Below are 27,410 nucleotides of genomic sequence, written 5' to 3' on the forward strand. Positions count from 1 at the left end.
ACATATTGGGTCAATGTACATAAACACGAAGGAGCATACTACCTAGCAAACGACATTTACCCAAGGTGGACAACGTTTGTCAAAACAGTGCCACATCCACCAAGTGAAAAGGAAAAACACTTCGCAAGATGTCAAGAGAGGTGTAGGAAGGATGTAGAACGTTGTTTTGATATCCTGCAAGCTCATTAAGCGATTGTCAAGACTGCTGCCAGATTGTTTGATGTCGAGGCTCTTTGATCCATCAAGATGACGTGTATCATTCTCCACAACATGATTGTGGAAGATGAGTATGATTATGATGTCATCGATGAATACGAGCCGAACACAATGAACAATTTCAGAACACGTATATATTGTACTCATGATCGCACCAAAGATCTCGTGCAACACGAGCCATTGGAAAGGGATGGATGTTACAATCAATTGATCATTAAACGGTACACTTCAATGCAATGACCATACATGCACTTAAGCCGTCATATTGACTTGATTGAGCACTTGTGGGGATTGAAACAAGGTGAAGAAACTTAAAACAAGCTTGTGGTCGGAGAATAAAATTCTTAGTTTATTTGGTGTGCTTTTTTTAAGTTTTATTTGGTGTGTTTATGTAATTTTATTTGGTGTGTTTTTTTAAGTTTATTTGGTGAGTTTATATAATTTTATTTGGGGTGCTTATGTAATTTTATTTGGTGTGTTTATGCAATTTTATTTAGTGTGTTTATGTAATTTTATTTTGGTGTGTTTATGTAATTTTATTTGGTGTGTTTAAATAAAGTACTAAAAATAAATAAGAAATTACATAAAGTACTATAAATAAATAAGAAATTACATAAAGTACTACAAATAAATAAGAAAGGGGTGTGTTATCCACACACCCCTTGTTAATTTCTGTCCGTTGATCTTCTTCAATTCATCTGATCCGACGGTCGAAAATTAGAAGGGTGTGTGAGAAGTAAAATGAGGTGTGTGGATATCACACCCCATAAGAAATTACATAAAGTACTAGAAATAAATAAGAAATTACATAAAGTACTAAAATAAATTAGAAATATAAAGTCTGAGGAGCTAGGATATATGGTGCTAGGATCTTCATTGCTACGATATGTGTAGCTAAAACCCCCTCCACTTGTTCTCTCGTTTCTTGCACGCCTCCTTCGCACCACATCCTTTTTTTCCGATGTCCAAAAATATTTAGAATTTAGATACATTCCTACTAGAGGCTTGTTCATAGTGTCACGATCTACTTAAGCCGTCATTTCTTCTTTAAGCATCTCCATTTCTCAATTAAGTAATTCTCTTTGTCTCTCATTAGCCGCATCACATCTCTCAGTAGCTGTTAAGATTGCTTGCATAGTAGCAGTTGTTGCCTCATCTCTAGCCGCGTCCCGCACCATAGTCAGTTCACCTTAGCGAGTAAGTTCGTCCATATATTTTGTGTAGTCATTCTTAGAAGAACTCCCTTTTTTCTTTTGTCGTCTTTTTACCTTGAGGCCTTAGGGACCGACAAGTCGACTCCATCACTACTTCAGGTGGCCCTTCCCGCTCTTCAAATGTGTCGCCTTCCTGGTGGTTCGGGTCTGCTTCTGGCGAACTATGTAAAGGGATGTCATGCATAACCACTTCTGCAACGGTTGGCACAAGTTTGTATCTGGGACAATCTTGGACAACATTCCAACATTCCCATATGGTGAATGATTTGTTTTTGTTGTTCACATTGTATCATGCTTGTGCTTGAAGTGTCTATAAAATGTGGGAGAAGATAAATTATAAAATGCAGGTGTAATACAAATAAATTAATTAAAATATTGATGCGGGTGGAATACAAATAAATAAATAAAAATATTGTCACCTGGTCCGCTAAACTTCTGCCACTACTCAGATTAAAGGAAGCCTAAGAGATGGCATTTTTCCAACAAGTAAGCGAGTGTTAAGTTTTTTCCAACGACCTTGAAGACCTAGACTACTTCTTGCATCTTTTCCAAGCCTCTCGCAAAACATTGTACTAATTCTACTCCAAAGTTCTCGCAACTGCATCTCATTACCCGCAAGCGGGTCAGGAGAAATTTGAACCCAGCATTCACACAACGTAACATCTTTGATGACCATCCAAGTAGCCATTTTTTGCACACAAAAGTATATGAAAGCTTTGGTTCAAAGTGTTGAAAATATTGAAATGCGGTGTAAGGTGGAAGATGATGGTTAGGTATTTATAGAAAAAAATTATAATAAATTTTTGTTTTATTTTTTCTATATTTTTAAATTATTTTTATATAATTTTTATTAAGTTAATTAATCTAGACCGTTGGATTTAAAAAAGATTGAAATCCAGCAGCCCAGAATTGGACACGTGACCAACGGTAAGAATTCTGGCATTTTCTCTTCTTTCTTTTTTTTTTATATGTTTTTTGGCCGAAAATCCTAGACCATTCATCTAGAAGGCCCATATGTTGTCATGTCACTAGCCATTGGGTTTGAAATTCAAAATTTATTTCCAACGGTTCAAAAAACTAACCGTTGGAAATCCAACGGTCGAAGACACGCCATGTGGCCATGTCCCGTGCCCCTTTAGTGCACCTGCATCAACAGGGCCCGCCATTTGTTTGCTATCGAGAATGCGCATCCACATGCGCGTGTTTCCCACGCGTCTGACACAAAAAAATATATATGGCCTTTGTCGACGTCATGCTGACGCCATCATGACGTCAGATAGGTCGATTCCTCACTTAGTCCATTTTGGGCCGGCCTATAAACTGGCTTGAACTTTGGGCTGGCCTATTTTTAGTGGTAGAGGGGTTTTTTTGGGTGCCAGCCTGTAAGAGGGCTGGAGTTGCTCTTAGATCACCTCTCTTTTTTTAAATATAATTTTATATACAGTTGATCAAAATAGAGGTCGAGGTTTGAAGTCTGAAGTAAATTTTTTTGGCCACTTGAGTTGCAAACTTCCATTATACAACATATTACACAATTAGAAAATGAGCTCTTTCACAAAAATATCATTGAAAAAAAAGATATCTACAACTCAAAGTGTGATTCAAATATTATATAAACTAAAGCATGTACACTTTTGTTATCACTAATAATGACTTCATTTCAGCTTACTCATGCAAAACTTTCTAACTAATTAGTCTTTGGTCTAGTGGTAATTGTCTTCAATCAGTTGTAGAAAGTCTTTGTCATATACATAAGAACAATATATATTTTTGCTGAACAAGATATCTAGTTGTGACTAGTCCAATTCAATAGCGGTATTTTTTTTTTAATGTGGTTAGTGCAAGAATTAGCCTTATAAATTTCTTATTTAAAAGAAAAAAAAAAAAACAAAAACAAAAACTTTCCATATCTCATTTAAACTTTTCCCAGTATGAACATAAGACCAAAGGTCAGATGTGGCTAATGAACAAGCCTTTACTCATGTGACCATTATAACTTTATATATTATATAAAGCAAGGGTCAAATGAATAGTGTTTTTTTGGTGTTACAAGCTTCACCAAAATAATTGGACAGAAATATCCCTCAAATAAAAAACTTAAAAAACAACCCAAAATAATGCATCAAATGTGGCAGGGGTATTTTCATCATTTTAATAGTTAATTTTTTTTGTACAATTTTTTCTTTTGAATAATTAGTACCTCACAATAGGCTAGTAATAATGTGATTCAATCAGTTGTTCATTAAATATTATTTTCTCTATTTTTAAACACATTCAAAACATCTTAAGAGATGTGTAATACCGGTTATTAAAAAGGTCATTCACACGTGGATAATAATATGATTAAATTAGTTGTCAAATGATTGTTTTTTTTTAAAACGATATTATCTACACTAAGGAGGAGGGAGGTGGGCTCAGCCTCACAATAAGCTAGCAATAATGTGATTCAATCAGCTGTTTATTAAATATTATTTTCTCTATTCTTAACGTAAATTCAATAGAGACCGATTTTATTATGTAAATTCAACTGCTTTAATTGGTTTACCAGGGGTTTCTTCTAGCATGATCTAAGATTATTTATTTACTTCAAATATTTGATTTTCCTTTTGCCAATTTACATATATAAATATATTTAAAATGTGTAAGTCGCGTATAATATGTCGTAATTAAAAAAATGTCTTATACACATGCTCACGCTCGTGCATGAAGGTTAGTATTTATAAAGTGTAGTTAGTTATCACTCTTAAAGCAATATCCAAGTAGCTAGTAAATGCCTTCAATCTGAATCCCCTTTTTTTTCTTTTAACCTTCCAATTGTAGCATCCTATGGAATCCTATATTTTAACCACCACGAGGAGGTTTAATGGTTGAAGACGAATTATAGGCTTGTACTTTACACGGTACGTCCTTGGTTTAATTCCTGACATTGGTGAATAACACGATGGTAACACGAGGAGGCGGAAATGACTCTGTGAATCTTTCTGACTCCTGAAAGTATGGACTGCTATGACAAAGCCAACAGCTGATCCTTTAAAAAAAAAAAATTCTCAGTCTTATCATTTTCCCCAAGCACAAGCTAAATTAAATTAAAATTAAAACCCTTCCCTTCTCTTCTCCCCTCCTCAATTCTCTCCAAGTCCAAATCCAAAGTCCAACACAAAATATTCAAACTCACAAAAAACACAACTCACTTATCACACCACACATTCACTCCCTCTCTCCCCATTGGGGAGGTCTTCTTCTAAAGTCCAACCCCCCCTTTTATTGCCGAGTCCATTGCACTCTCTCTCCCCCTTCACTCACACATTCACTTCCACCTACACACACGTTCTCTCTCTCTCTCCACAATTTTCTTGGGATTTATGGCCAAAGGAAGTGGACTCTCCATTGATTCAGATCCATTTTCCTTCTCTCTCCACAACCCTATAGTCCTCAACTCGCTCCAGGAAGACCGATATAACCACCACCACCTCCCACCACCCTCCACCACCAAAAGACAACAACTTTGCCACCACCACTCATCACTCATGCTCATGGACAACTCCACCGCTATTCACCGCCGCTCTCCTCCGCCCCCTCCTCCTCCCACGACTATCCAGTTCGCAGTCAATCTCAACTGCTCCCACGACGACGATGTACAGCACTCTCCTGGCTCACCACCACCCTCCAACGAGCAACGCAAAGTCATCGACGAGCGAGACTTCTTCGCCGATAGCAAGAACCGCCTTGATCACGAAAAGTCTGTCGTCTCCACCGACCCTGCCGATAAAATGGACTTACATGGCCCCACAGACATGGAATTCAACGTAAATGTAAGCAACCCTTTTCGCCATTTTTGTTCTTGAGTCACGGATCCAACCTACCTTAGGTATAGTCTTCTTCTTCCTCCTTCCTCTCCAGCCCTTTTCTCCTGCCTCGGCGCCTAACCACAAAGTGTTTCGCCTTGCTTTTTTCTTAGTCCAAAAATCTCCGATTAAACCTTAAAGGCTGACCCTTCGAAAGCTCGGTTGTCGTATGAGACGTGCCTACCAACTGGATTCGTGTCTCTGTTTTTGTTCATTGTGTTATTGATTTATCGATTTTTTTTATTTTTTTTGTTCAACGTATTGTCGTTCATGAAATTTAAACTCAGAACCTCTTCGACCTTTTTGTGGATTTTAATATTTTGTTTGTGTTTGTAGACTGGTTTGAATCTTCTCCTTACAAACACTAGTAGTGACCAATCAGTGGTGGACGATGGCATTTCATCCAACAAAGATGATAAAAGAGCTAAAAGTGAGGTAATGAAAATCTAACTGTTTTTTTTCTCCTCTTCTCTAAAGAAATTTCGACGTTACTAGAGATTTTATCAAATTGAAGAAAAAAAGTTACACCTTGATCAATTTAGCTTTACATTGTTGGACATGTGATTGAATTTTGGTTCTTGGGTTTTTCTCAGCTGACTGTTCTTCAAGCTGATCTCAAGCGGATGAACGCGGAGAACCAACGGTTGAAGGGGATGCTTAATCAGGTGACCACCAATTACAATGCACTTCAGGTGCATTTGCTGAATTTGATGCAAAGCCAGAAGGCTGATCAGAACGGTAGCGCTGCCGAAGGCCACGGAGTGGCGGTGGAAGAAAAGAAGATTATGAATGGCAATAAAACATCACTAGTGGTGCCGAGGCAGTTCATGGATCTTGGGTTGGCTGCTAACAATGGTGACGCTGATGAGCATTCACAGTCTTCGTCTGATGAACGTAGTCGTGGTGAACGGTCTGGGTCGCTTGGAGATAATGTGAAGGCTGCAGGGCACAGCGATGATCAGGGGATCGCTTTTGATCACGAAAAGAAGGATTTCGAGAGAAGGATTCGGAGAGAGGAGAGCCCGGATCAGCCGCCACAGAGTTGGGGGCCTAACAAAGTTCCGAGGCTCAATTCTCCGAAAGAGGTTGACCAAACTGAGGCTACAATGAGGAAGGCTCGGGTTTCGGTTAGAGCTCGATCGGAGGCGCCTATGGTATGTGTTTTTGTACTGAATTGGAATAGTGTTATGAGTGACATTGGATTTCTGTTCCAACATGTTTGTAGATTTGCTAAATTTGTTGGGTTTTGATTTAGATCACTGATGGATGTCAATGGCGAAAGTATGGGCAAAAGATGGCGAAAGGAAATCCATGTCCTCGTGCTTATTATCGATGCACCATGGCTGCTGGTTGCCCCGTTCGAAAACAAGTAAGCTAAGCTCTCTTAGGTTAACTTTCTCTTATTAGATATAAGACATGTTAACTTGTCAAACTGTGATTAGGATCATATATTTTTAGTCTTTGTAGTTTGTACTAATACTATTGTGATCAAACAGGTACAAAGATGTGCAGAGGATAGGACAATCCTCATCACTACATATGAAGGCAATCACAACCATCCATTGCCTCCGGCAGCAATGGCAATGGCATCGACTACATCATCTGCAGCGCGGATGCTGCTCTCGGGGTCTATGCCAAGTGCAGATGGCCTAATGGACTCAAACTTCCTCACCAGGACACTCCTCCCATGCTCCTCCAGCATGGCCACCATCTCCGCCTCGGCCCCATTCCCTACTGTTACATTGGACTTAACACAATCACCAAACCCTTTACAGCAGCTCCAAAGACCACCAGGCCAGTTCAACATTCCGTTCCCAAACCCTAATCAGAATTTCACCAATGGCCCTGCCTCATTGCTGCCTCAAATTTTCAGTCAGGCGCTGTACAACCAGTCTAAATTCTCTGGCCTCCAAATGTCACAGGACACAGACCGTGCCGCAGGCCAACTAGGCCACCAATCGCAACCAGGGCAGCAGCAGGGCTCATTGGCGGATCTTACTGCCGCCACCGCTGCCATTGCAGCTGATCCAAACTTCACTGCAGCCCTAGCAGCTGCCATCACCTCAATCATTGGCAATGCTCATCCAAACAACGACGTTGCCAACCCAGCAACCAACTCAAACAACAACAACGCCAATGGCAATGCCACCAGCAACAGCAATGGCAATTGCAACAATAAACTTAGCAATCCTAGTTTTTCAGGGAATTAAAGCAAGCTATTATTTTTTCCTTCTTTTTTAGGTTCTTTTTTTACTTATTTTGGGATGGGAGAAAAGAAAGTGAAAATATACATTTTTTTTTTTTTTGTTTTTTGTTTTTTTGTTTTTTTTTTTTTTGTGTGGAGGGGATAAATTAAACATAGTTATTATTTTCTTTGTCATTTGGAATAATATGTTCAAATTGTATGTCAGTACAAAGTTCCATGAAAACGAAGAAAAAAACAAAGAAAGAGGAAAGCATCCAAATTGGTTTTTCGATTTTTTGTATGCATTCAGAAACGGTGAGATTGATGTTTTGTCACTCTCTCATCTTATATTTATTTATGTCAATGTTCTATGTTTTCCAATGGACCAATCAAACCTAACAAGAATTAAATTAGTCTCGATGTCATTTGTCAGAAGACTTTAGATTCAATTCACGTGTAAACACAGACACGAATTATATTTATAACTATTTTAGTATTTAGTTTTTGTCTAAATGCATTATAGCGACATGGTTTTATTATAAAAGTTATTTCGTGTCCGATCTTTTTCGTTTCATTGATTTTGTCCGAATTCTCCTTTCTTTAGGCAAAAAAATAAAAAATAAAAATAAAAAAAAAGAAAAAAAAGAGAGAAGAAGAAAGGGGAAGGATCTTCTCCGGGGGATCCCTCTTGCTCCTGTTTGATCCCCTTCTTTTCGGAAGTTGTTTCTATTTCTACACTATTTCTTCCTTACTTCCCCCGGTTTTTGAGGTTTTTTTTTTTTCTTCAGCTTCTTAATAACAATAGGCAACGATAGTCTGCCTAAATAGTAGACACATGTAATAAAAAAGTCGTAAAAAAAGAAATAATTTTTCTCTCGAAAACAAAATTATCTGAACGTTGTAAGCTGTTGTTGATGACAGATATTAGGTTCTCATTGAGTTCTACGTTATGGATAGGTAAAAGAAATCAAAGGCTAGAAGTAGAGGAGAAGAACGAAGTAAAAGACAAACAGAAAATGACAAATGGAAGGGAGAAGAAGGGATTTTATTCTTTATTTGGAGATATGTGTATTGAAAGTGGCAAGGGAAGGAGTCAATAAAACCGTCTCGGAGAGTTACGGGGTTAGTTTGACAAGCAAGGAAAGGGTGCAAAGGGAAAGAGACTTCCTTTGGTTTTTGTCTGTCACGTTTGATGCTACTGACCCTTGCCATTTACGTATTTGGCAAGGCTTGTTCTTAGCTTCACCCAATTGATGACATGGAAAATGTACTGTAGATAAATAATTATACCATCTTTTAGGGTGGGTATTTTTGTGGGTCAACCGCCCAAACCGACCAACCCAACTAAAATGTGTCAATTTGGGTCGGGTTCTACTTTAAAAAAATTAAATAATATGCTAGTTGTCTTGGGCAACAATGGTTTGAGAAAATACTAACCCCAGCCTATTGAATTGGTCTACGGTTTGGGACTGAAACCGAGCCAAACAATCCAATGCCCACATCCTCCTCTTGATGTAGATAATTATAAATAAACGCTTCAGGGATAACATTGGAGAAAAAAGAATAGTGTTTGTATGAGACTTCAATTAGTTTGGGCTTACAAAGCCACCTATAAATTATGGCAAAATTACCGGAAATTAAAAAGCATGAGAAAATCATTCTCTGCAGTTGGGTGCATGTTGCTAGAGGAATACAATCACCTATTTCATTTGATGATTTCAGAAACTTAACTAGGCACCTCAAAAGACCGTCGAACGGTATGCACTTGCATGAGAGCTATCTTCATTTCGTACGGTGACTCGTTGTATTTTTTTCACGTGTAAGTTAGAGGTATTATGTTCAAACTTGTAAGTAACAAGTTCGATATCAATTTATTCATCACCCTTTAGTGTAAATATATATATATACATGCCCTATATATATATATTCTTTTTTTTTTTGAACAAATGATATTATCTACACTAAGGATGAAGAGGTGGGCTTAACCTCACAATGGGCCAGCAATAATGTGGTTCAAATTCGACTTTGGTGAGAATCAAACCTAATATATCACACTTACAAGTGAAAAAGAATATCACTAGACCGTAGTACTAAATGACGGTATAAATATATCTTCGTACAAAAGAAATGGTGAATTCTTCGTTCAAGGGCTTAGAAGCTGACACTCCATGCTTTGATACCATATGGGCTGCCCTAATAATTCATTAAAGTCCAGCAGACAATTACTTATTTTTCTGGGCATGGGCCTCTTTGTGGGCTCTAACGTGAATTGTTTGTGGGCCCTACAAACATGGCCCAAAGAGTAAGTCTGCTACGTCCGGACGATGTGGAGTATTTGGGGATTGTGACTTCACACTAAAGGCGCCACTGTCTGAGTTTCAAAACTGGACTGGTAGTTGCGGCCGAAAGTTAACTGCAATTTTCGGTGGGACCGACAGATGCCCAATCCAAACACGACACATCACCATGCCGGAACCCACAAAAATTAAAACAAATTGTGAACCGTTCGATTTTAGCTACTTCGATTCAACCACCGGCCGCAACATGAATCCCCATCTATTCCGCGAAGTAGCAGAACCGGCCTCTCTCTTCTTCAATGCTTTTATGCTCCGACTTTAGTTTACTTGTTGTTTCAGTTTCCATCTGATCCTTCGCAGTTCGTCGTCATAAGAAAAATGTAAGTAATTTAATTTAATTAAAATTAAAATTTAATGCATCAAAATTAAGTTCCTAATAATTTTGTTCATAGCTTAATGTTTTTGGATCGTTATTTTTTGCACGTATTTTAGATTGTTTTCTACTAAAGTGTGCACCTTTATTGCTGATCGAGTTCTAGGGTTACTTAAAATCTGTTTGGTTCCTGAGAAAATATCAGAAAAAGGTCAAAAAAAACGAAATTTGAATGAAAGTTTATGTTATTCAATAATCAAATATAGACCATTTTAATGTTTTTGTGAAAGAATTTCCACTTTCAGTACTTTCTCAGAGTGTGAATTATGAACAACAAATTTGCAAACTTGTTTTGCAGTTCTCCAAAAATGGGTACCCAATTTCGAGCTGGTTTGGTTACTTCCTTTCTGTTTCTTCTTCTGTCCCATGTGGTGATTTCCACACCCAATGATGGGTTGGTCAGGATTGGACTGAAAAAGATGAAAATAGATCAAACTTGTCATCTAAATAGAAGAAGTAATGGAACACCGGGAGGTCCGATTAGGAAGTATCATTTGCGCGGTAATCTTGGGGAGTCTGAGGACACGGATATTGTTGCACTGAAGAACTATATGGATGCACAGTATTTTGGTGAGATTGGTATTGGAACTCCTGCTCAGAAGTTCACTGTGATATTTGACACTGGAAGTTCTAATCTTTGGGTGCCCTCAGCAAAGTGTTATTTCTCGGTAGGTTTATTAAGTCTTTTCCTTCACAGGTCGTGGGTCCTTTTGTATTAGAACTGTTAAGCAACTTAAGTTTTCCTACAAGTTGGTTTGCTTTCGAATTGCAGGTTGCTTGCTATTTGCATCCCAAGTATAAGTCTAGCCAATCAAGTACATACACGAAGAATGGTACGCTTCCCTTCCCTGCTTCAATGCATTCACGTTCTAATAAGATTAAGACTGTCCAATGGGATGATCAAGCACAGCCTTAGCTGATACAGATTTAAACTTGATGTGACGGGGAAAAAGAAAAACTGACACAAGTTAAAGAGTGATGTAGATACTAGTTGTAAAAAACTTAAAGTTTATTTGCCATATTTTATTTTCCAATGTAGGCAAATCTGCGGCGATCCAGTATGGAACTGGTGCAATTTCAGGTTTCTTCAGCCAGGACCATGTCGAAGTCGGCGATCTTGTTGTTAAGGATCAGGTTAGTTTTCTTGGCAGAAAGTTGATATGGTGATTTTCGGTGTTGTGGACTTTACCTTTACTATTTTTATTGGTTATAGGACTTTATTGAGGCAACCAAAGAGCCTGGAGTCACATTTGTGGCAGCTAAGTTTGATGGTATTCTTGGACTTGGATTTCAAGAGATCTCAGTTGGAGATGCTGTTCCTGTCTGGTAATTCAATGCCACTTAGTTGTTGAATATATTCCAAATCAGTCGATCAATTTATAAAATTAAACTAACACTCCGAATTGTGTATTTTATTTGCCCTTCCCCACTTGTAAGTCCTCGATGTTAATCTGTTTGACTTTATATTTGCTATTATAACAGGTATAATTTGGTCAATCAAGGTCTTGTTAAAGAACCAGTTTTCTCATTTTGGTTAAATCGCAATACAGAAGGGGAAGAAGGGGGTGAGATTGTCTTTGGTGGGGTTGATTCTAGTCATTTCAAGGGTGAGCATACATATGTTCCTGTGACTCAGAAAGGCTACTGGCAGGTTCACTATTCAAGATCTTTACAACTTTTGCAGATTTTTCTACTTGATATGTTATTCATTTTCTTTGTTTTAATTTGTTTCATACTTCCTTTTTTCTGTTATTTGCAGTTTGATATGGGTGATGTCTTAATTGATGGTGAATCATCTGGTAATGATCCGAAACTTATTTTCGAAGCCTTACTATGTTGAGGCAGTTGGTGCTTTCTATGGTCTAGGCCAGCTTTCTTGTTATGGTATTGAAAGATTGTCATGTCACGTTCCAGGATTTTGTGCTAATGGCTGTTCAGCAATTGCTGACTCAGGCACCTCCCTATTGGCTGGACCAACGGTATGCATTCTAGCCTACTATGTCGATATTCTAATTTCTCCTTACTGTCAGTATGTTAAGAAGCACAGCACAAGACATACATATAATAATGCCGTCTAAGACATTCAAAGCCCACTTCACCTGTATATTCTATCATGTTTGTATTTCATTTAGCAACTTCTGATTAATATTATTGTATAATTTCACCTTTTCAGACTGTTGTCACTCAAATCAATCATGCCATTGGAGCCTCAGGTGTTGTAAGCCAGGAATGTAAGACAGTGGTTGAACAATATGGGAAAACCATAATAGAAATGTTGATGGCTAAGGTATATAGATTTGATATCTACTACGTATTTTTATTTTCATTGAAACTTTCCTGTTCTTTCATCCTTTTAGGGATAAGGAGATAATTTTTCTATTGGTCGGTTTCTTTTTGGTTCTGCTTGCCTTAAAATCTCCTTGCAGCGAATTGATTTTTTCTTTTACTGGCATGTTTTATAGTCACAACCCCAAAAGATCTGCTCTCAAATTGGTTTCTGTACTTTTGATGGAACTCGTGGTGTGAGGTTAGATGCAGTTCAACCTATTTTCTTAAACTTGTGGTAGAAAGGATGGTAGTAATAATGAGGCTAATTAGGTCATCCTGTTTTAATGTGCTTACGTCTTTGCAGCACGGGCATTGAAAGTATGGTGGATCAGAAACCAGAAAAGCAATCCGATGGTGTGCATGATGCTACATGTGCTGCTTGTGAGATGGCAGTGGTATGGATGCAGAGTCGGCTAAGGAAAAATCAGACAGAGGAGCAGATCTTGGATTATGTCAATCAGGTAATTAAACTTCCCTTTTCATCTCTCTGTGAAACGTTCCTTGCAGCAAGCTTATGTTGGCATTTGCACTTGTAGCTCTGTGAACGACTTCCAAGTCCCAGTGGAGAATCAGTAGTCCAGTGTGATTCTCTATCCTCATTGCCCAGTGTGTCATTTACCATTGGTGGTAAAGTATTTGACCTTGCTCCAGAGCAGGTATGGTTTCATGACATTAACCCTAAATCTTTTCATCTTTCATTTGAGCACATTAGTATCAATTTTATTTACACATCCACCGCAAAACGATCTCCAGTTTTTCACCTTTTTATTTACTTCTGTTGAAGCTTCCTTAATCTGGTTTTCTGGAAATTTAGTATTTCTTGATCATTTCTTCCATCTCTACCATCATATGGGCCCCTAGGATGACCTTAGCAGCTTTTACAAGCATTTATCCAATCTAACTTTTTGGTCTTCATGAATGTCGAAAAGCGCTTACTTTAAATTTGCCAAAACGAATATGTGAAGTCCACTTTAGGGTTATCATCTTTTTATGCTGTGAAGTTCATGTATGGTTCTGAAGATACAAATGATTCAGGAAAATTGAAGTTTTGATGGCTGGCCAACAAAATTAGTATCGGTAATAGTTGTAGGCCACGACAACTTATGTGTTGCTAAAGGGTGACTACTCCTAAGATTTAAGGCTTCATTTGTTACACATGATTGGATTGGAATGGATAAGACACTATTTTAAAGGTTTTTTGAAAGACAAGATGAAAATTGTGACCAACTTAGAGGTAGGAGAAGGATTACCCAAGAAGAAAAGTTATCCATTCCAATACTCTCCAAAATGGGAGGATTAGATGGGATAAGTTTTCTTCCTATCTAATCCTCGTCTAATCCTTTCACAATGAAAAATCATTCTCATCTATTTTCAATATGCCTTGAATTTAGAGAGTAATCATTTCCAATCGAATCCTTTCTACCAAACGAGCCCTAAAAGTATTATAGGATTCATTTACCATTCAAGTTTTCGGTATGAGCATAAAGAACTTCTTCCGTAACTATGAGGCAATATAGCTTGGCTGTCAGACTTAACATTTACTCATTACTGGTTAGGTTTCTGAATAGTCTTAGAGTTGAATTTATGCCATGCACGATGTTGTTTTTATGGAATTGCATTAGTACACTATTGAAAGACTCATCAACTTTGAGCTGTCAGTGAGTTTTCTGCATGAAACTGTATTGTAGTCTGTAGCATACTATGAATTACATTTAATTGGAGCCGGAATAGCTGTTCTGTTTTTCCCTTCTATCCGTTTATTTCGTATATTATGCAAGTCGATATAATATTTCTAATAGCCATTATCGCCATTGTTGATAAAACCAGTGTTCGTCCTTTTTTGCTGATATTCAATTATTCATTTTGTGTAATATTCATCGCCCAACTAATATGTTAATGTGTGTTGGTACCGTGGGATCAGTACGTTCTCAAAGTTGGGGAGGGAGTCGCTGCTCAGTGCATCAGTGGATTTATAGCTTTAGATGTCGCTCCTCCTCGTGGACCACTGTGGTATTTCTCTCTTTCCGACATTGCTCATAAGCGTCTTTCAACTTTTACATGCTTTCCAACAATGGTCATGCAGAAATAGTTTACTGCAGTGACTAAAAACAAGTAATAGTTTCTTAACCCTTGGTCACTAATGGTGTTGCATATGTATATGCGATGCAGGATTCTGGGAGACATTTTCATGGGTCGGTATCACACCGTGTTCGACTACGGAAACTTGTCAGTTGGATTTGCAGAAGCAGCTTAGTTCTGTATTTATTCTCAGCTTGCCTACTTATGTAAATAATCGCTGCGGACATCACAGAAAAGATTTGCAGCGATGGAACTTGTTAATGTGATGGATCATGGACCACGAACCTTGTTTAATCGTGCCTAAGTGAATAAATCGAAGACATGATGTGCTAATATTGCTATATGTATAATATATGGGGCTGAAATTGACGTACCAAACTTTTCTTGAGTGTCACAATGACTGCAAGACACGAGACACTTTTAGGCTTCCACCAATATTTATACAGGTGGCAATTACAAATCATTTTTATGGAAAGATGATGTCATTGGTTGAATTTTGAGCTCACAAATCAAAGCCAGAAAACGCAATGGCATGTGTGATTGTGTGATTTGTTTGGGATACTGGTAGCATGTAACCTACATAACGGACTTGAAATATTGTCAATATACTATCATAGATGCATTAGAGTTTCTCTAAAAGTCACGCCAGTATGTAGTAGAAGCGTCAATGAGGCGATTTTACTTTCATTTAGGATTTGTCTATGCATGAAGCAGCAACAGAAAATGTTTGAGAAAATTTTCCTTGCATTTGGAATACTGTGCTAATAGTTTTTCAAATCAATAATGTATTATTATATAAAAAAATCAAGACATTAAATTTTACATAATAATACGCAAATAACTTGAGATACCGTTGATGTGGCACCTTCATAATTTTCACACAAATCACACCTGTACGTTCTAGAAGTGTTTATGGTGTGATTTCATCTTCGATTTGGATTCGCCTAAGTACGTGGTTGAAGCAGAAAGAGTGACAATATTGAAAGCACTTTTAGCCCTCAAAATCTCTAACCAACAAACTAAAAAGCGACACAAAAGCAAACTTGTTACGTGTGCTGAGCCTTTTATGATTCCATCTGTCCCATCACCCACACAGACAGATAGAACCAATCACTTACTATAACGGCACGTCCAAGCAAGCAAATCCATCATCCATCCCTACTCATTCAAATGCCGGCTACAACAAACCCACCCTATCATGCTAAACAAAAGCAATCCCTCGTGACCGACGAGGATTGGCTCAGTTTGTAAGGTTTATACTTTATGTGTCGTCCTATTTAAGTTTAAGTTTTGTTATTAGCAGTTTTCGTTGAAGCACGATCTGTAAATTTTTACATAAATTCATACTCGTGGTAGTTGGCAGTTAAATGTCATGCATAATCCATTCCCGCTCAAGGTGTGGGTATGCTCTGACGTTTGTAGCAAGAGTAACCAATCTATCTATAACAATTTTTTTCACCAAAAAAAAAAAACCCCAAAAACTCACAACATTGTAAAACTCAAATAATTTTAGATGAACCCAGATCCTCTCCGAATCTAAAAAAACTGAGCCTAAGGATCAAATAATCCGGGCAATTGAAATTTGATCTAACGGCTACAAACAAAGGGTTTTTCTAAAAGTTATAATAATTGTAACTGTTGAATCAATTTTCAATGTGCAGGATTATATGATGTTTAGACTCAATTTTTTTTAGATCCGAAGAGGATCTAGGTTCATTTTAGATGAAGTACAAATTATTAGGTCTAGGTAAACCCAAATTTGAGATTGGCAACATGGACGTGATTCTATGACACCGACTTCCATGACTTGGCCTAGGGACCGTCGACACCTTGGACAAATAAGATATCGTCACGACTCGTCATTGTGATTTGAAATTGCTAAATTTTGAAACTTGATTTGAGTATATGCAATTACCTCAAAATACTGATTAGCTCCATGCCATTTGCATGATTGGTTGCGCCGTTATTACTTCAGCTCACCTCATGCTTTGCGTTTAAAACTTAGCTAAGGTAAGTGGGGCTGGGAACTTTATAAGCAATATTTTTAGGGGAATAATGGTACAAGTCAAAGTAGGACCAATGCAGATCATAGGGATTCAAGTATTTGTTTCATCTTATTGCCAAATAAAAAGTGCATAGTCTCTAATTCAGTACCATTTAATTGTTAGAAAAGCTAGCAAAGATTCCAAACTCACGCTTACAATGACGAGAATACCTTGCATAAAACAGACTTGTTTTCATCGTGATATTTTTGCCTAAAAATATAATTTACATATGCAAACTCTCTTTGATTTAGTGTTATTGAATTGAAATATTACACGACGGTAAACCGTTTCACAGAAATTAACTTTTCAGAGCCACTATCATGCAATTTAATTTACAAGACAAAGCAATCTGCATTCTGCAACCCTTTCCTTATCCTCTGCCGCAAGGAAAACGAGACATCAATAAAATAAGCCACCTATGTAGTGTTGTCAAGGACCCCAGTCCACAACTCTTCTTTTTTATATTTCTATTTCAGTTGCATGAAAGGCACGTAAACCTTGTCACTTCCACAAATACAACGCACGACACAAATATAAAACGTGCCCCTCGATAACCCTCAACACCTACGTGTTCCCTTTCCTATTGTTCATTTTTAGCCTCCACTTTCACGAGTAATGAGTAGTGAATGATGAGTTTTTCTCATGAAAAATGAACTATAATCATATGTTCTACTATCGTTAGATTGACTGTAAATCTGTGTTACACGTTAATTAATTTATTTTCAAATTCGGATTATATTGTTCATATTTTTTGTTATTGTTTGACATTCGATTGTGAATATGTATCACATATTAGCTCAACTCATTTCTGATTATATTATTTAGATTTCATAACTTGTCATAATATTGTTAGGCATCCTGTCATGAATATGTAACATATTAATTTAACGCATTCCTAATTATGTTGTTCAGATTCAGTCTGACAATATAAATATTTTGTCTTACAACATAACATTGGCAAGAAAACATTACTCGGATTATATATAAACATGCAGATCATGTAGAACTATCTTACAAGCCACGCATAAAATTTTAGAGTTGTTGGTTTAGATACTCACTCTTGGTCCAACTAACTAAACAAGGTTTTGGCAGAGATTAGATATTTAGATGGTGATTAAGTATGTGTGTGAGTGAGACAACAAATAGAAGATTGTTAATTAGGGTTGTTGTTGGTGCCATTTTACTTTTATAACCCCCAAAACAACAACTAATTTCACCTGCTTAGTTACTGTGGATATGGTTTAGTCAATTGGGAATCGGTTTCAACCTCTACCCTTTTTTGGCTTTTGAATTGATTCCTCTCTTTAACTCTCTTGCAAGTTGCAAGTTCCAAACCACCACCCCACCTTCTACCTTTTATTGGTCCATCAAGTTTATCTACCATCTTGTGTTTTATTAATTAAGAGGTGGAACAATATATATATATATATATATATATTATATGACATCATTTTTTATCATAATTTTTTATACAAGTTTTTGTGAAGTTTACTTTGTAACGTATGTTAACGATCCAAACAATTTTTCTTTTAGGATATCATTCATAGATTATACTAGCAAAAACTTAGACAAGTTCAAAAATATTAAAATATTCATTTGTAGTGAAGAAAATGAACGAATACAATCCTAAAAAAACCTAAACCTTTAATTCAACGTTCATATGGTTTCAGATTAAGTGATTTTTGGTAGACATGATCTTTGAGAAAAAGCCTAAAAGATACGATTCGAATCCTTGAAATACAATACGAAGTGGGTCTCACAAAAACGCATATTAAAAGTTGTGTAAAAAAAGTGATGTCACGGATTTACTCCTTGTATATATATATTGGTTGCCATAATATTGTAGTGTGTACCTTCGTGCACGGTGGATGTTAGAGAAGGACGTTTGATATTTTAACTAGCAAAACAAATGTCTAAGAGTAGATGAAACATGAGGTTTGAAGCAACGAAACGTAACATATGAATTAATCAAACATTGTTCATGCTGGTTTCTTAGTGTTTAATATAATTTAATGGTTTCAATCCCTTAATTATTTAATTATAATTAATGGTAAGTACCTTTCTAAATTAAAATTACTACCAAGATTATTCTTTTCTTTTAGTGCCTTGAATGATACTTTTTCGTCTATGATTAATTGTAATTTTTTTCTACTTTATTTTGTTCTTTCTAGAAAGGAATTATTAATTTATTTTTAAAAGAGACCGACTGGTGGTTTTAACTCGGCATTGCACTTTTTGGAGGTTGGGAAGATTTACAGAGACATTTCAATCTCCCACTGGCCATCATGTGCGATTCACCAACATTAAGAATTAAACACAGAACATATCATATCAAATACAGGTCTGAAATTCATTATCAATCACTGAGTCACTCCGTGGTAGTTTCTGTAACGGAATTATGAAAGTGTTTTATTTAGCATAGGAATTCCTTATGTGGTGTGTATGCTACTTTTGTGGATCATCGCCTTTCCTTTGTCCGCAAACTTAGACATGAAATTATTAAGGGACACGTCCAAGACGGCATATCATCAATCATGATTGCTTTACTTAACGGACACAAAATCGACTCTAATATCTGATTATTTGGCTTTTTATCAAGTAGATATTGCAGTATAATCCAACGGTAAAAGAATAACACAAATTTATATAGGTCACATCAACATCTACAATTTAAAAAAGCTAATACAAATTTGCTGCGTAAGGCGGAATTCAAATGCGGAGATCTATGTGTTCAGAGCTAAAGAATTCGGGCGGTTTAAGGGAGCGAGAGAAAAAAGAGATTTGGACCGTTCAAGGGTTTGATTTTGTGTGTGATGGGCAATGAGGGTCTCAAGATTTAAATTGAGTGATCCGGATTCTCTAGTTCGTCGACTTTGAACAAAAAGATCTGAAGAGTATGAATTTCAACCAACTTGATTAAACTATACATCATTAACAGAAAGAAAACAGAAAGCTACAAATTTTCACTAAGAACAGAGAGACTACCAAAAAAAAAAAAAAAAAAACTCAAATTTGTTTGAATTTTCCCTAGTCCATCGGCTTCACATATACTGTTGTTGCTTAACATTTTAAGTTTATTTGAATTTTTTGTGCCCCAGTGATGACAACACAAATTTCCACAAAATGTGATCTTAAGTCAATGATAATATGTAGCTACCATTTATGTTTAAAATATGGATATCGACATAGATAGTGGTTGCCTTTGATAGAAATCATGGAAATTTACAATGGAGTGAGTATATCAACTCATTAAGATTTGGTCAAAATTAGAGAAAATTTTCTCAAAAAAATTTCAAAACTTCAAAAGTTGCAATGGGTTATAACAAATTTTCTGTAATGAATCAATAAATATCATCAATATTTATTAATTTTCCTATATCTCATCGATACAGGGTGAAGTTTTACCCCTTCTTTCCATATTAATCTTTGATTTTTCAAATATTTCAACAAAAAAATTGACAATTTCGTGAATATTTTAAATACCGACTACAATAGAGAAAAATTGGGCTAATATTGAAAATTTATGAGTATTGCCATTGCAAAATCTGCATTGGTCAAAGAATCCAGGGTCCCAAAAATAATTAAAAAAATGATGGTGCATGGTTTAGTGTAAGACTTGGTCAAAACTCTAAATCCCCTTCTTTAAACTTTGGATAATAATACCCCAATTGGCATAAAATTCCATATTTGTATTTTTTTCTCAACCAAAAAGAAGACTTGATTTTTTACAAGACTTGCATGTATAGTGGTAAATCACATGCTTAAATTCAACCATTTACCAAAACTAAAATTGAAAGTGATACTAAAATTCAACCCTATTTTGGTGGTTCAACACACCTTACCGACAAACCCTCCCAATTTTAATTTCACATATCCTTCCAAATTACAGAATCCAATCCCGTTAGGATTATCCAATCCAATCTAACTCTATCCAACCTCTCCCATCTCCTTCACCAAACCAAATGTGTACACAAATTTTTAGGTTTGCACCCTCTTAAACGAATCCGGATTCTCGCCGGATCCTCTTTGTGAGGATCTCGTGAATCGTGTCCGTTCATCGTACATCGTACGGTCATAAATTATTTTAAATATTTTTATTTAAAATTAAACACAAACAGTACCTGACAAAAACTGATCGTACGATGCACGGATACAATTCACGGATCTCCAAAATCCTCACCAAAAGAATCCGGAGAGGATCATGTTGGCTCTTAAACCCCAATTCTTGACACGTGTTGGCATCCCGCTTCGCCAAATCGCACCCGTGTGGGAGGCAGATGCCGTCAACCCCACCCGAATTTCGACACGTGGCCACCTTAAGTTAAGGGAATTGTCGACCCTATTGGCGGTAGAGTGAGTGAGAGATAGACCCAACCAACCAATTAAACTAACGTTTTAAAAAATGCCACCTTGTATTTGCAAGTGAGTTGGTCCATATATAAAGGCGAAGCCAATGGGCATCTTAACCAACACAAAAGTTTTGTATTTTGTACGTTTTATTCTTTGCTCATCACCAAATGGACTGGACAAGAGGCTGCACCATTGGCCAAGGCTCATCAGCCACCGTCTCCTTAGCCACCTCTCCCAGCTCCGGTGACAAGTTTGCCGTCAAGTCCGCCCAGGTGTCTCAATCCGAGTTCTTGCAGAGGGAGCAGAAAATTCACTCTGTTTTGAGCAGTCCACATGTTGTAAGCTACATGGGGCATGACATTACTAGTGAGAACAACAAGCTCATGTACAATCTTCTCATGGAGTACGTGCCCGGCGGCACCATCATCGATGCAATTCGCAGCCGCGGAGGCCTAGTTGACGAATCGATGATCAGAAACTACACGAGGGGCATTGTGAAAGGGCTAGACTACTTGCATTCACTTGGGTTGGTACATTGTGACATAAAAGGCCGGAACATCTTGGCTGGTGAAGACGGTCCGAAAATTGCAGATTTTGGATGCGCTAGGTGGGCTAATCCGGCAGGAGCTTCGGCCGCAACAATTGGCGGCACGCCAATGTTTATGGCGCCGGAGGTGGCACGCGGAGAAGAGCAGGGGTTCGCGTGCGACATATGGGCTCTCGGTTGTACAATTATCGAAATGGCTACCGGAGGATCAGCGCCGTGGCCTAAAGCAGCTGACCCAGTAACTGTTCTGTATCAAATTGCATACTCTAAGGAGTTGCCTGAGATTCCAAGCTTCCTCTCAGAACAAGCAAAGCACTTTTTGGAAAAGTGCTTACGGAGGGACCCAACGGAGCGTTGGACGGCTAGTCAGCTTCTAAAGCATTCATTTCTTGGGCAAGAAGAAGATGATGAAGTTTCAATTAGTTCTTCTAAAATTACAAAACAAGTTCAAGAATCCACTTCATTTTCTCCAACAAGTATTCTCGATCAAGACATATGGAGTTCTTTAGGGGAATCAGAGACTTCGGGCAGTCTTGATCAAAACCCGAGTTTCGAAAACTCCTCCGATGATCAGAGGATCAGACGGTTGTCACTGTTTTCAGGGGACCCCAGGTGGAGTTTTGATGATGAGAGTTGGATCACAGTTAGAGAGAACGATTGTGATGAAAGCAACAGTATTGAGGACGATGCTGAAGGTGTAGGTAGTGAGAAGGATTTGGATTTAGATTTCTTAGATAGCAATAATATTAGTTGTAGAATTAATGTGGATATTTTAGAGGGCTGCAAAAAAAGTAGGAGAAATAGTAGTGGTGTAGGTTTAAGCAATCCCATTCTTGAGAGGGACAGAGATAACTTGTTACTTCCTTCGATTTCAAGTTTTTGGTAATCATAAAAATCCATCCTTTTTTTCTCCGTTCTTTTGTTTTACTGCTATGACTTTTAGTGTTTGTGCTATTAAGCCGTCTCTCAATTGCATACTGGTACGTGGTATTATTAGTTTTCTCATGTTTTAACAATATTCTAAGGTTACGGTTGAAATTGCTTCTAGAAAGGTTAAAATAATTTTTAACAGATTAAAGCGTTTTTTTTAATATGTGACATAAAAAGTTAAAAGTGTTTCTGAGTCGTAAAAGCACTTTATGGAAAAAAAAACTTGTCAATGCTTATTTGGGAAGTACTTAAGTTTTTAATAAAAGACTGAACGTGTTTCTGCTGAAGAATTTTGAATAAATGCGGTTATGAGCAGAAGTGATTCCTACCAAAGCAATCACAAACGAGCCTTAAGTCTATGACATATCTTTTATGTTTTATCTATGTAGTTTGACACAAAGACTACTAACAGAGTAACACCTCCATAACAGTGTGACAATCCGACTGAAAAACTTCTCGTGCTGGCGGACCAGTTTGGTTTAATTCCCATGGCATAGAGGAGAAGCCATAATAATTCTTGGTATAAAAGATATCTGCGCATCAGCTTCTTCATCTGGTAGGTAAAAGACGGGTGCCAAATTGGGTGTAGCTTTCAATATCATCCTGCCAATATTTACCGTTTTAGGTAACTCTGAAAAGATGGGCCAGTTTGAGTTGGCATTTGGCAAGCCAGAACCCAGCATTTACAACTGGATCACCAGATTTCTGTTCCCTCTGTTGAAAATTGAAAGTAAATTCTATTGGCAAATTGGCTTATTTAATCTCCTTCAAAGAATATAGGACTCCACTTGGGTGGATATAGTTCTTCAAAGTGGAAATGGCCTAAAGTTCTGTTTGTGGCTAGAGAAAGGGTCTAACAGCACCAGAACTTTCCAATTCAATACTAATCCACCACCTATTAACATTGTTAATGTTTTAATACTTTGGAATATTATTAGAATCTGCATATGAATTAGTCATTGTGAAAGCTCCCATTCACTTGCATTTGAGTTTTATAATTGCCACCTCCAAGTATTTTATCATATACTAGTTCTCCACGCGTGAGAGGTTTTTTTTTTTTTTTAATTTTTCTTTTTATTATGGGCGCTACGTGCCCTTCAAGCCTTTTATGTATGTTGAAACATCACCATGTATAGAGTATTTTGACAGAAGATTGTCGGTAACCGATCTATGTTATTGACTTATAATGTTCATTGTTAGAAAAATTTGACTAAAACTCCTTCAAAGTGCATACTGCATGCATAGTACATGAAATGCAAGGAGGCCTGCAAGTTGTAGAAATTCATAGACAAAAGATAGCAACTGGTGCAACCTAAATTACATATCAATCAAAAACCTCAAATGTCAAGTAACAATGTTTCTCCCAAACGCTTTGCAGAGAGAAGCGAGCCAATATCTTGTATCTGCTTTCTCTCCGGGCCAGCCCTTATGGTTTCTTACGTATCTTTCCGGGGCTTAAAGTGCGAAGAAATATGTGTTTTCGTAGGAGAGTTCATCTGGTTCAGGATTTGGCCATAACATCCGAGAATATATAAATATTGAATTTAGGATCAAAATTCACAATACTTGTTCAGATTTAATCAGTCTTTTATTCAGGGCTTCATTGGTATGTTCAGATTTAATCAGTCTTTTATTCAGGGCTTCATTGGTATATTTCTCAAGCCTCAAGAGTTGACCTACAAATTATAAATTACAAATCAAAGCATTTGATAGCATGAAGAACACGAACTGCAAAGAAGAACATGAACTGCAATTATATTGCATACATATATAGTATAACCAATGAACATGATATTCTAGTGGTGCTTTACTGTAACATTGCATCGTATTACTGCGTATGAATTTGGAAGGTCCACCAGAACTGTTTCAAATGTAGTATATCCCCTAACAAATCGAAATTTTCCGGTACCTGAAACCATCGATAGTTCTCTAACCTCCTCAAATTGCTTACTAGTGCCTTGTATCTCCAGAGTGCTGCCATTGTACTTCTTGTTTGTGAACACAATCGACAATAATACAAGAGCATTTCCGTCCAGTCCTGATGTCATAGACGACCCCTGAACCCTGCCAACAGAGGCTGAGTTTCGGTCTAAGCCTTCCGTTATGGGGTCATCAACGGCGTAAATTGTGGCAAATTGAGTGAAGGTCCAACGCTTGCCGGGAATACCTACAAATGGAAAGTCTGGCATTCGGACCGGTAGAGATGTCTTGGAAGTAGAAGGAGAGTTGGGTTTCTTTGGACTTGCGACTTGCTCGGACTGGAAATGTAGCCATGGCTAGAACCATGACTAGTATTATGGACAGAGCACTGAGCTTCGGCATGAAGTTTAATTTCATTGGTTGATGGATTGGAAATAATTGAGAAACGAAGGAGCAATCTAGCTTTAGAATTTGCTTTCTGATCGAATTTTCAGTTACGTAATATATCATATACAGTTTCGTATGGTTGCATGTTACTTTCGTATCTACTTGAGATTTGTTTAAGCAATATAATGCCTCGTGCATGCAACACACCCTAATACAATATATGATCTCTATCTACTTTTTCAACAAGTATCCTGAAATGGAAGGCTGAGGCCAAGCTGTGGTTGCAAAAATTAAGGCTCAAGCAACAAGCCACTTCATATGAATCTTAAACATGGAGGGGTGGAGCTAGAATAAAGGAACATGATCGAACAAAAGCGTGAATATGGAGAAATAGAAGGAAAATAGGACTTGGAGTCCAAGTATTTTATAGTTATAAAAAGTCAATAATCACATCAACATGAGGGGGTCGAAGAGGAAAGTATGAAATCACTTTTTAATATACTACAATCATCTTGAACAAACATTAACTTAAGCGTCGGTGTTTCTTGTGAAGTACTCCCTCCCTCATCGATGGTAAGCAGAGATAGTGTTCGGCTTCTCAACTGGCAATTTGGCATTAATATCCCATAGAACAACATTTGGTTTCATTGGATTAGATTTTTAAGATTCTGAGAACACATAACATATACTTGGGTGGCCGCGCTTCTTCCAAGTGGAATCGGCCTAAAGTTTTGTTTGAGGGGCTTTGCCAGGCGAAGACGATCGACATGTTGGGTGGGAGGAAGAGGAAAGTTCAAATTTCTTTTCGACATAAGTGTTTCCTAGCTAAAATCCCATGATACATTTGGGTGTATATCAACTTTTCTATTAATTTACGATTCATTTAGAAGCTCTATTCTATAAAGCGCTTTTACTTGCCAGCGTTACTTGGTCAGTAGCACTTGTTCGCAGCGTTTTGATGAAAAAGCAGTGTGTTGTTTGGCAAGCAACTAAATGGGTGCTTCTACATTGCACAAAAGTGTTTTTGACACTAAAGTATAGTGCTTGGCTGCCAAATGAAAAAGTATTTCAGTGGTGATAAATTAAGGACATTATTTTCCATGAAGCTCCTGTTTCCCCCTCATACCAGATATGCATCAAGTTCATCTCAAATCGCAATGATATGCACTGATCATTTGAGAAAACATGAGAAAGGTTGATGTAAATCCTTGGGTGCGTTTGTTTGCACTCGCTAGCATTCACTAGACTAGATTAGATTAAGTGGGAATGCATTGTCATGTTTGTTCAACACCAGGACAAGCTTTAATGAGACTTGCCCCAACTAACCAAGACTAACGGGTTCGCTAGAGGGTCTTAGCGAGACCCCCCGAAATCGGCCGGATTGCTAAGACCAACTCCTTGCTTCGCCGCCCCCCCCCCCCCCCCCCCCCCCCCTTCCTCTTCCTACTTGTTCCTTGCAAAATTCGAAACCCAGATCCCATTTACCAACTCTGCTCTGCTTCGCCCTCTCATATACCATTTTCAAACCTAAATCCCTCAAAATTCGAAAACAAAAAAGGAAAAAAATTATGCACTCTTTCCATTCTCAAAACCAGATCCAAACCCAAAATTCGATACCCAAAAAACCGAAAAAAAAAAAAACAAAACAAAAACAAAATTGTTGTGCGCATGAAACACACAGCAGTCGTCCATTCACACATGCACAAGAGCTGTTCTAATTACACATGCACTCCACACTCCCTAATCGCAGACCTTCTTCGTTGACTCTGGAGAAGCAGAACACTGAGCACCCATATGACTCAAACTCTGATATGGGTTTTGATTTGCCAATTGCGCCTTAGAAAAATTAGAAAAAGAAACAAGGGAGATGAACGGAGAAAAGTAGGAAGAAAAATGTGGAGATGAAAAGGAGAGGTACAAAGAAAAAGAGAGATTAGGATGGAGAAACTTATGAAGGGTGAGGAAAATGAACAAAAAAAAAAAAAGGAAGGCAATACGGAGGTTTCTAGAGAGGAAAAATATAGACAAAAAGTAAGAATAACATAATAATAAACCTGAATTAATAATATAAAATAATAATTATAGTGAATTAAATAATATAATATTAGAATTTGTTATTGTTTTTAGTTCTTAGTCCGACACTACATGAAACGCTTCACTAAGTTAGTCTAACTTAGTCTAATCAGTCCAACTTAGTCCCTAAAGCCAATACAGTCCGAGATAGTCCGACGCAACAAATGCACCCAGATTTTTGATTTGGTATGCAAAATTTTTAAAACTTGACTGTTTGAACACCAACCTGCAATAGAAAACTAAAACAACACGCTTCAATTTCTTCTAATGGTTTTCCATTTTTCATATGGCCTTCTTCGATTCCATTGAAATATTAATTACACTGGGAATTTTGCAAGTTTATTTTGCAACCACTGCACCCAGAGAGAGGTGTCGCCAGTGGAATTGAATAAACTTGAGCTGAAATCTAACTCAATACATATAAATACATATTTAAAATACCCATTAACAAAACTCATAAGCGTCAAAAGATAATTTGATATTCTATCACAAAATAAAATCATAAACAGTAATATATTTTCGCACAAACTAAAATTCAACCACACCCACATGCTAGCCTTT

The 27,410-nt window shown here is 37.3% G+C and overlaps 3 protein-coding genes and 1 pseudogene across 3 annotated transcripts; 3 read left to right on the forward strand and 1 right to left on the reverse strand.

Annotated features, from left to right (window-relative positions):
- Positions 1 to 4,649: 4,649 nt before the first annotated feature.
- Positions 4,650 to 7,612, forward strand: LOC137708697 (probable WRKY transcription factor 31). Its single transcript, XM_068447827.1, has 5 exons — positions 4,650 to 5,242; positions 5,612 to 5,710; positions 5,869 to 6,429; positions 6,531 to 6,644; positions 6,772 to 7,612. Exons 1-5 carry the CDS (start codon positions 4,793 to 4,795, stop codon positions 7,483 to 7,485), a joined length of 1,938 nt encoding a protein of 645 aa, XP_068303928.1. The 5' UTR covers positions 4,650 to 4,792; the 3' UTR covers positions 7,486 to 7,612.
- Positions 7,613 to 10,011: 2,399 nt separating this feature from the next.
- LOC137709336 (aspartic proteinase A1-like) lies at positions 10,012 to 14,985 on the forward strand. Its single transcript, XM_068448421.1, has 14 exons — positions 10,012 to 10,137; positions 10,489 to 10,858; positions 10,963 to 11,023; positions 11,230 to 11,324; positions 11,404 to 11,516; positions 11,673 to 11,841; positions 11,950 to 11,989; positions 12,105 to 12,169; positions 12,364 to 12,477; positions 12,653 to 12,717; positions 12,823 to 12,979; positions 13,055 to 13,174; positions 14,440 to 14,528; positions 14,688 to 14,985. Exons 2-14 carry the CDS (start codon positions 10,499 to 10,501, stop codon positions 14,770 to 14,772), a joined length of 1,533 nt encoding a protein of 510 aa, XP_068304522.1. The 5' UTR covers positions 10,012 to 10,137; positions 10,489 to 10,498; the 3' UTR covers positions 14,773 to 14,985.
- A 6,147-nt stretch (positions 14,986 to 21,132) lies between these two features.
- LOC137709563 (mitogen-activated protein kinase kinase kinase 18-like) lies at positions 21,133 to 22,425 on the forward strand. Its single transcript, XM_068448642.1, has one exon. It carries the CDS (start codon positions 21,160 to 21,162, stop codon positions 22,423 to 22,425), a length of 1,266 nt encoding a protein of 421 aa, XP_068304743.1. The 5' UTR covers positions 21,133 to 21,159.
- Positions 22,426 to 24,257: 1,832 nt separating this feature from the next.
- On the reverse strand, positions 24,258 to 24,899 carry LOC137709172 (dirigent protein 1-like; annotated as a pseudogene).
- Positions 24,900 to 27,410: the final 2,511 nt, after the last annotated feature.

The sequence above is a fragment of the Pyrus communis genome, chromosome 11 (assembly GCF_963583255.1).
Source record: "Pyrus communis chromosome 11, drPyrComm1.1, whole genome shotgun sequence".
Taxonomy (NCBI): Eukaryota; Viridiplantae; Streptophyta; class Magnoliopsida; order Rosales; family Rosaceae; genus Pyrus; species Pyrus communis.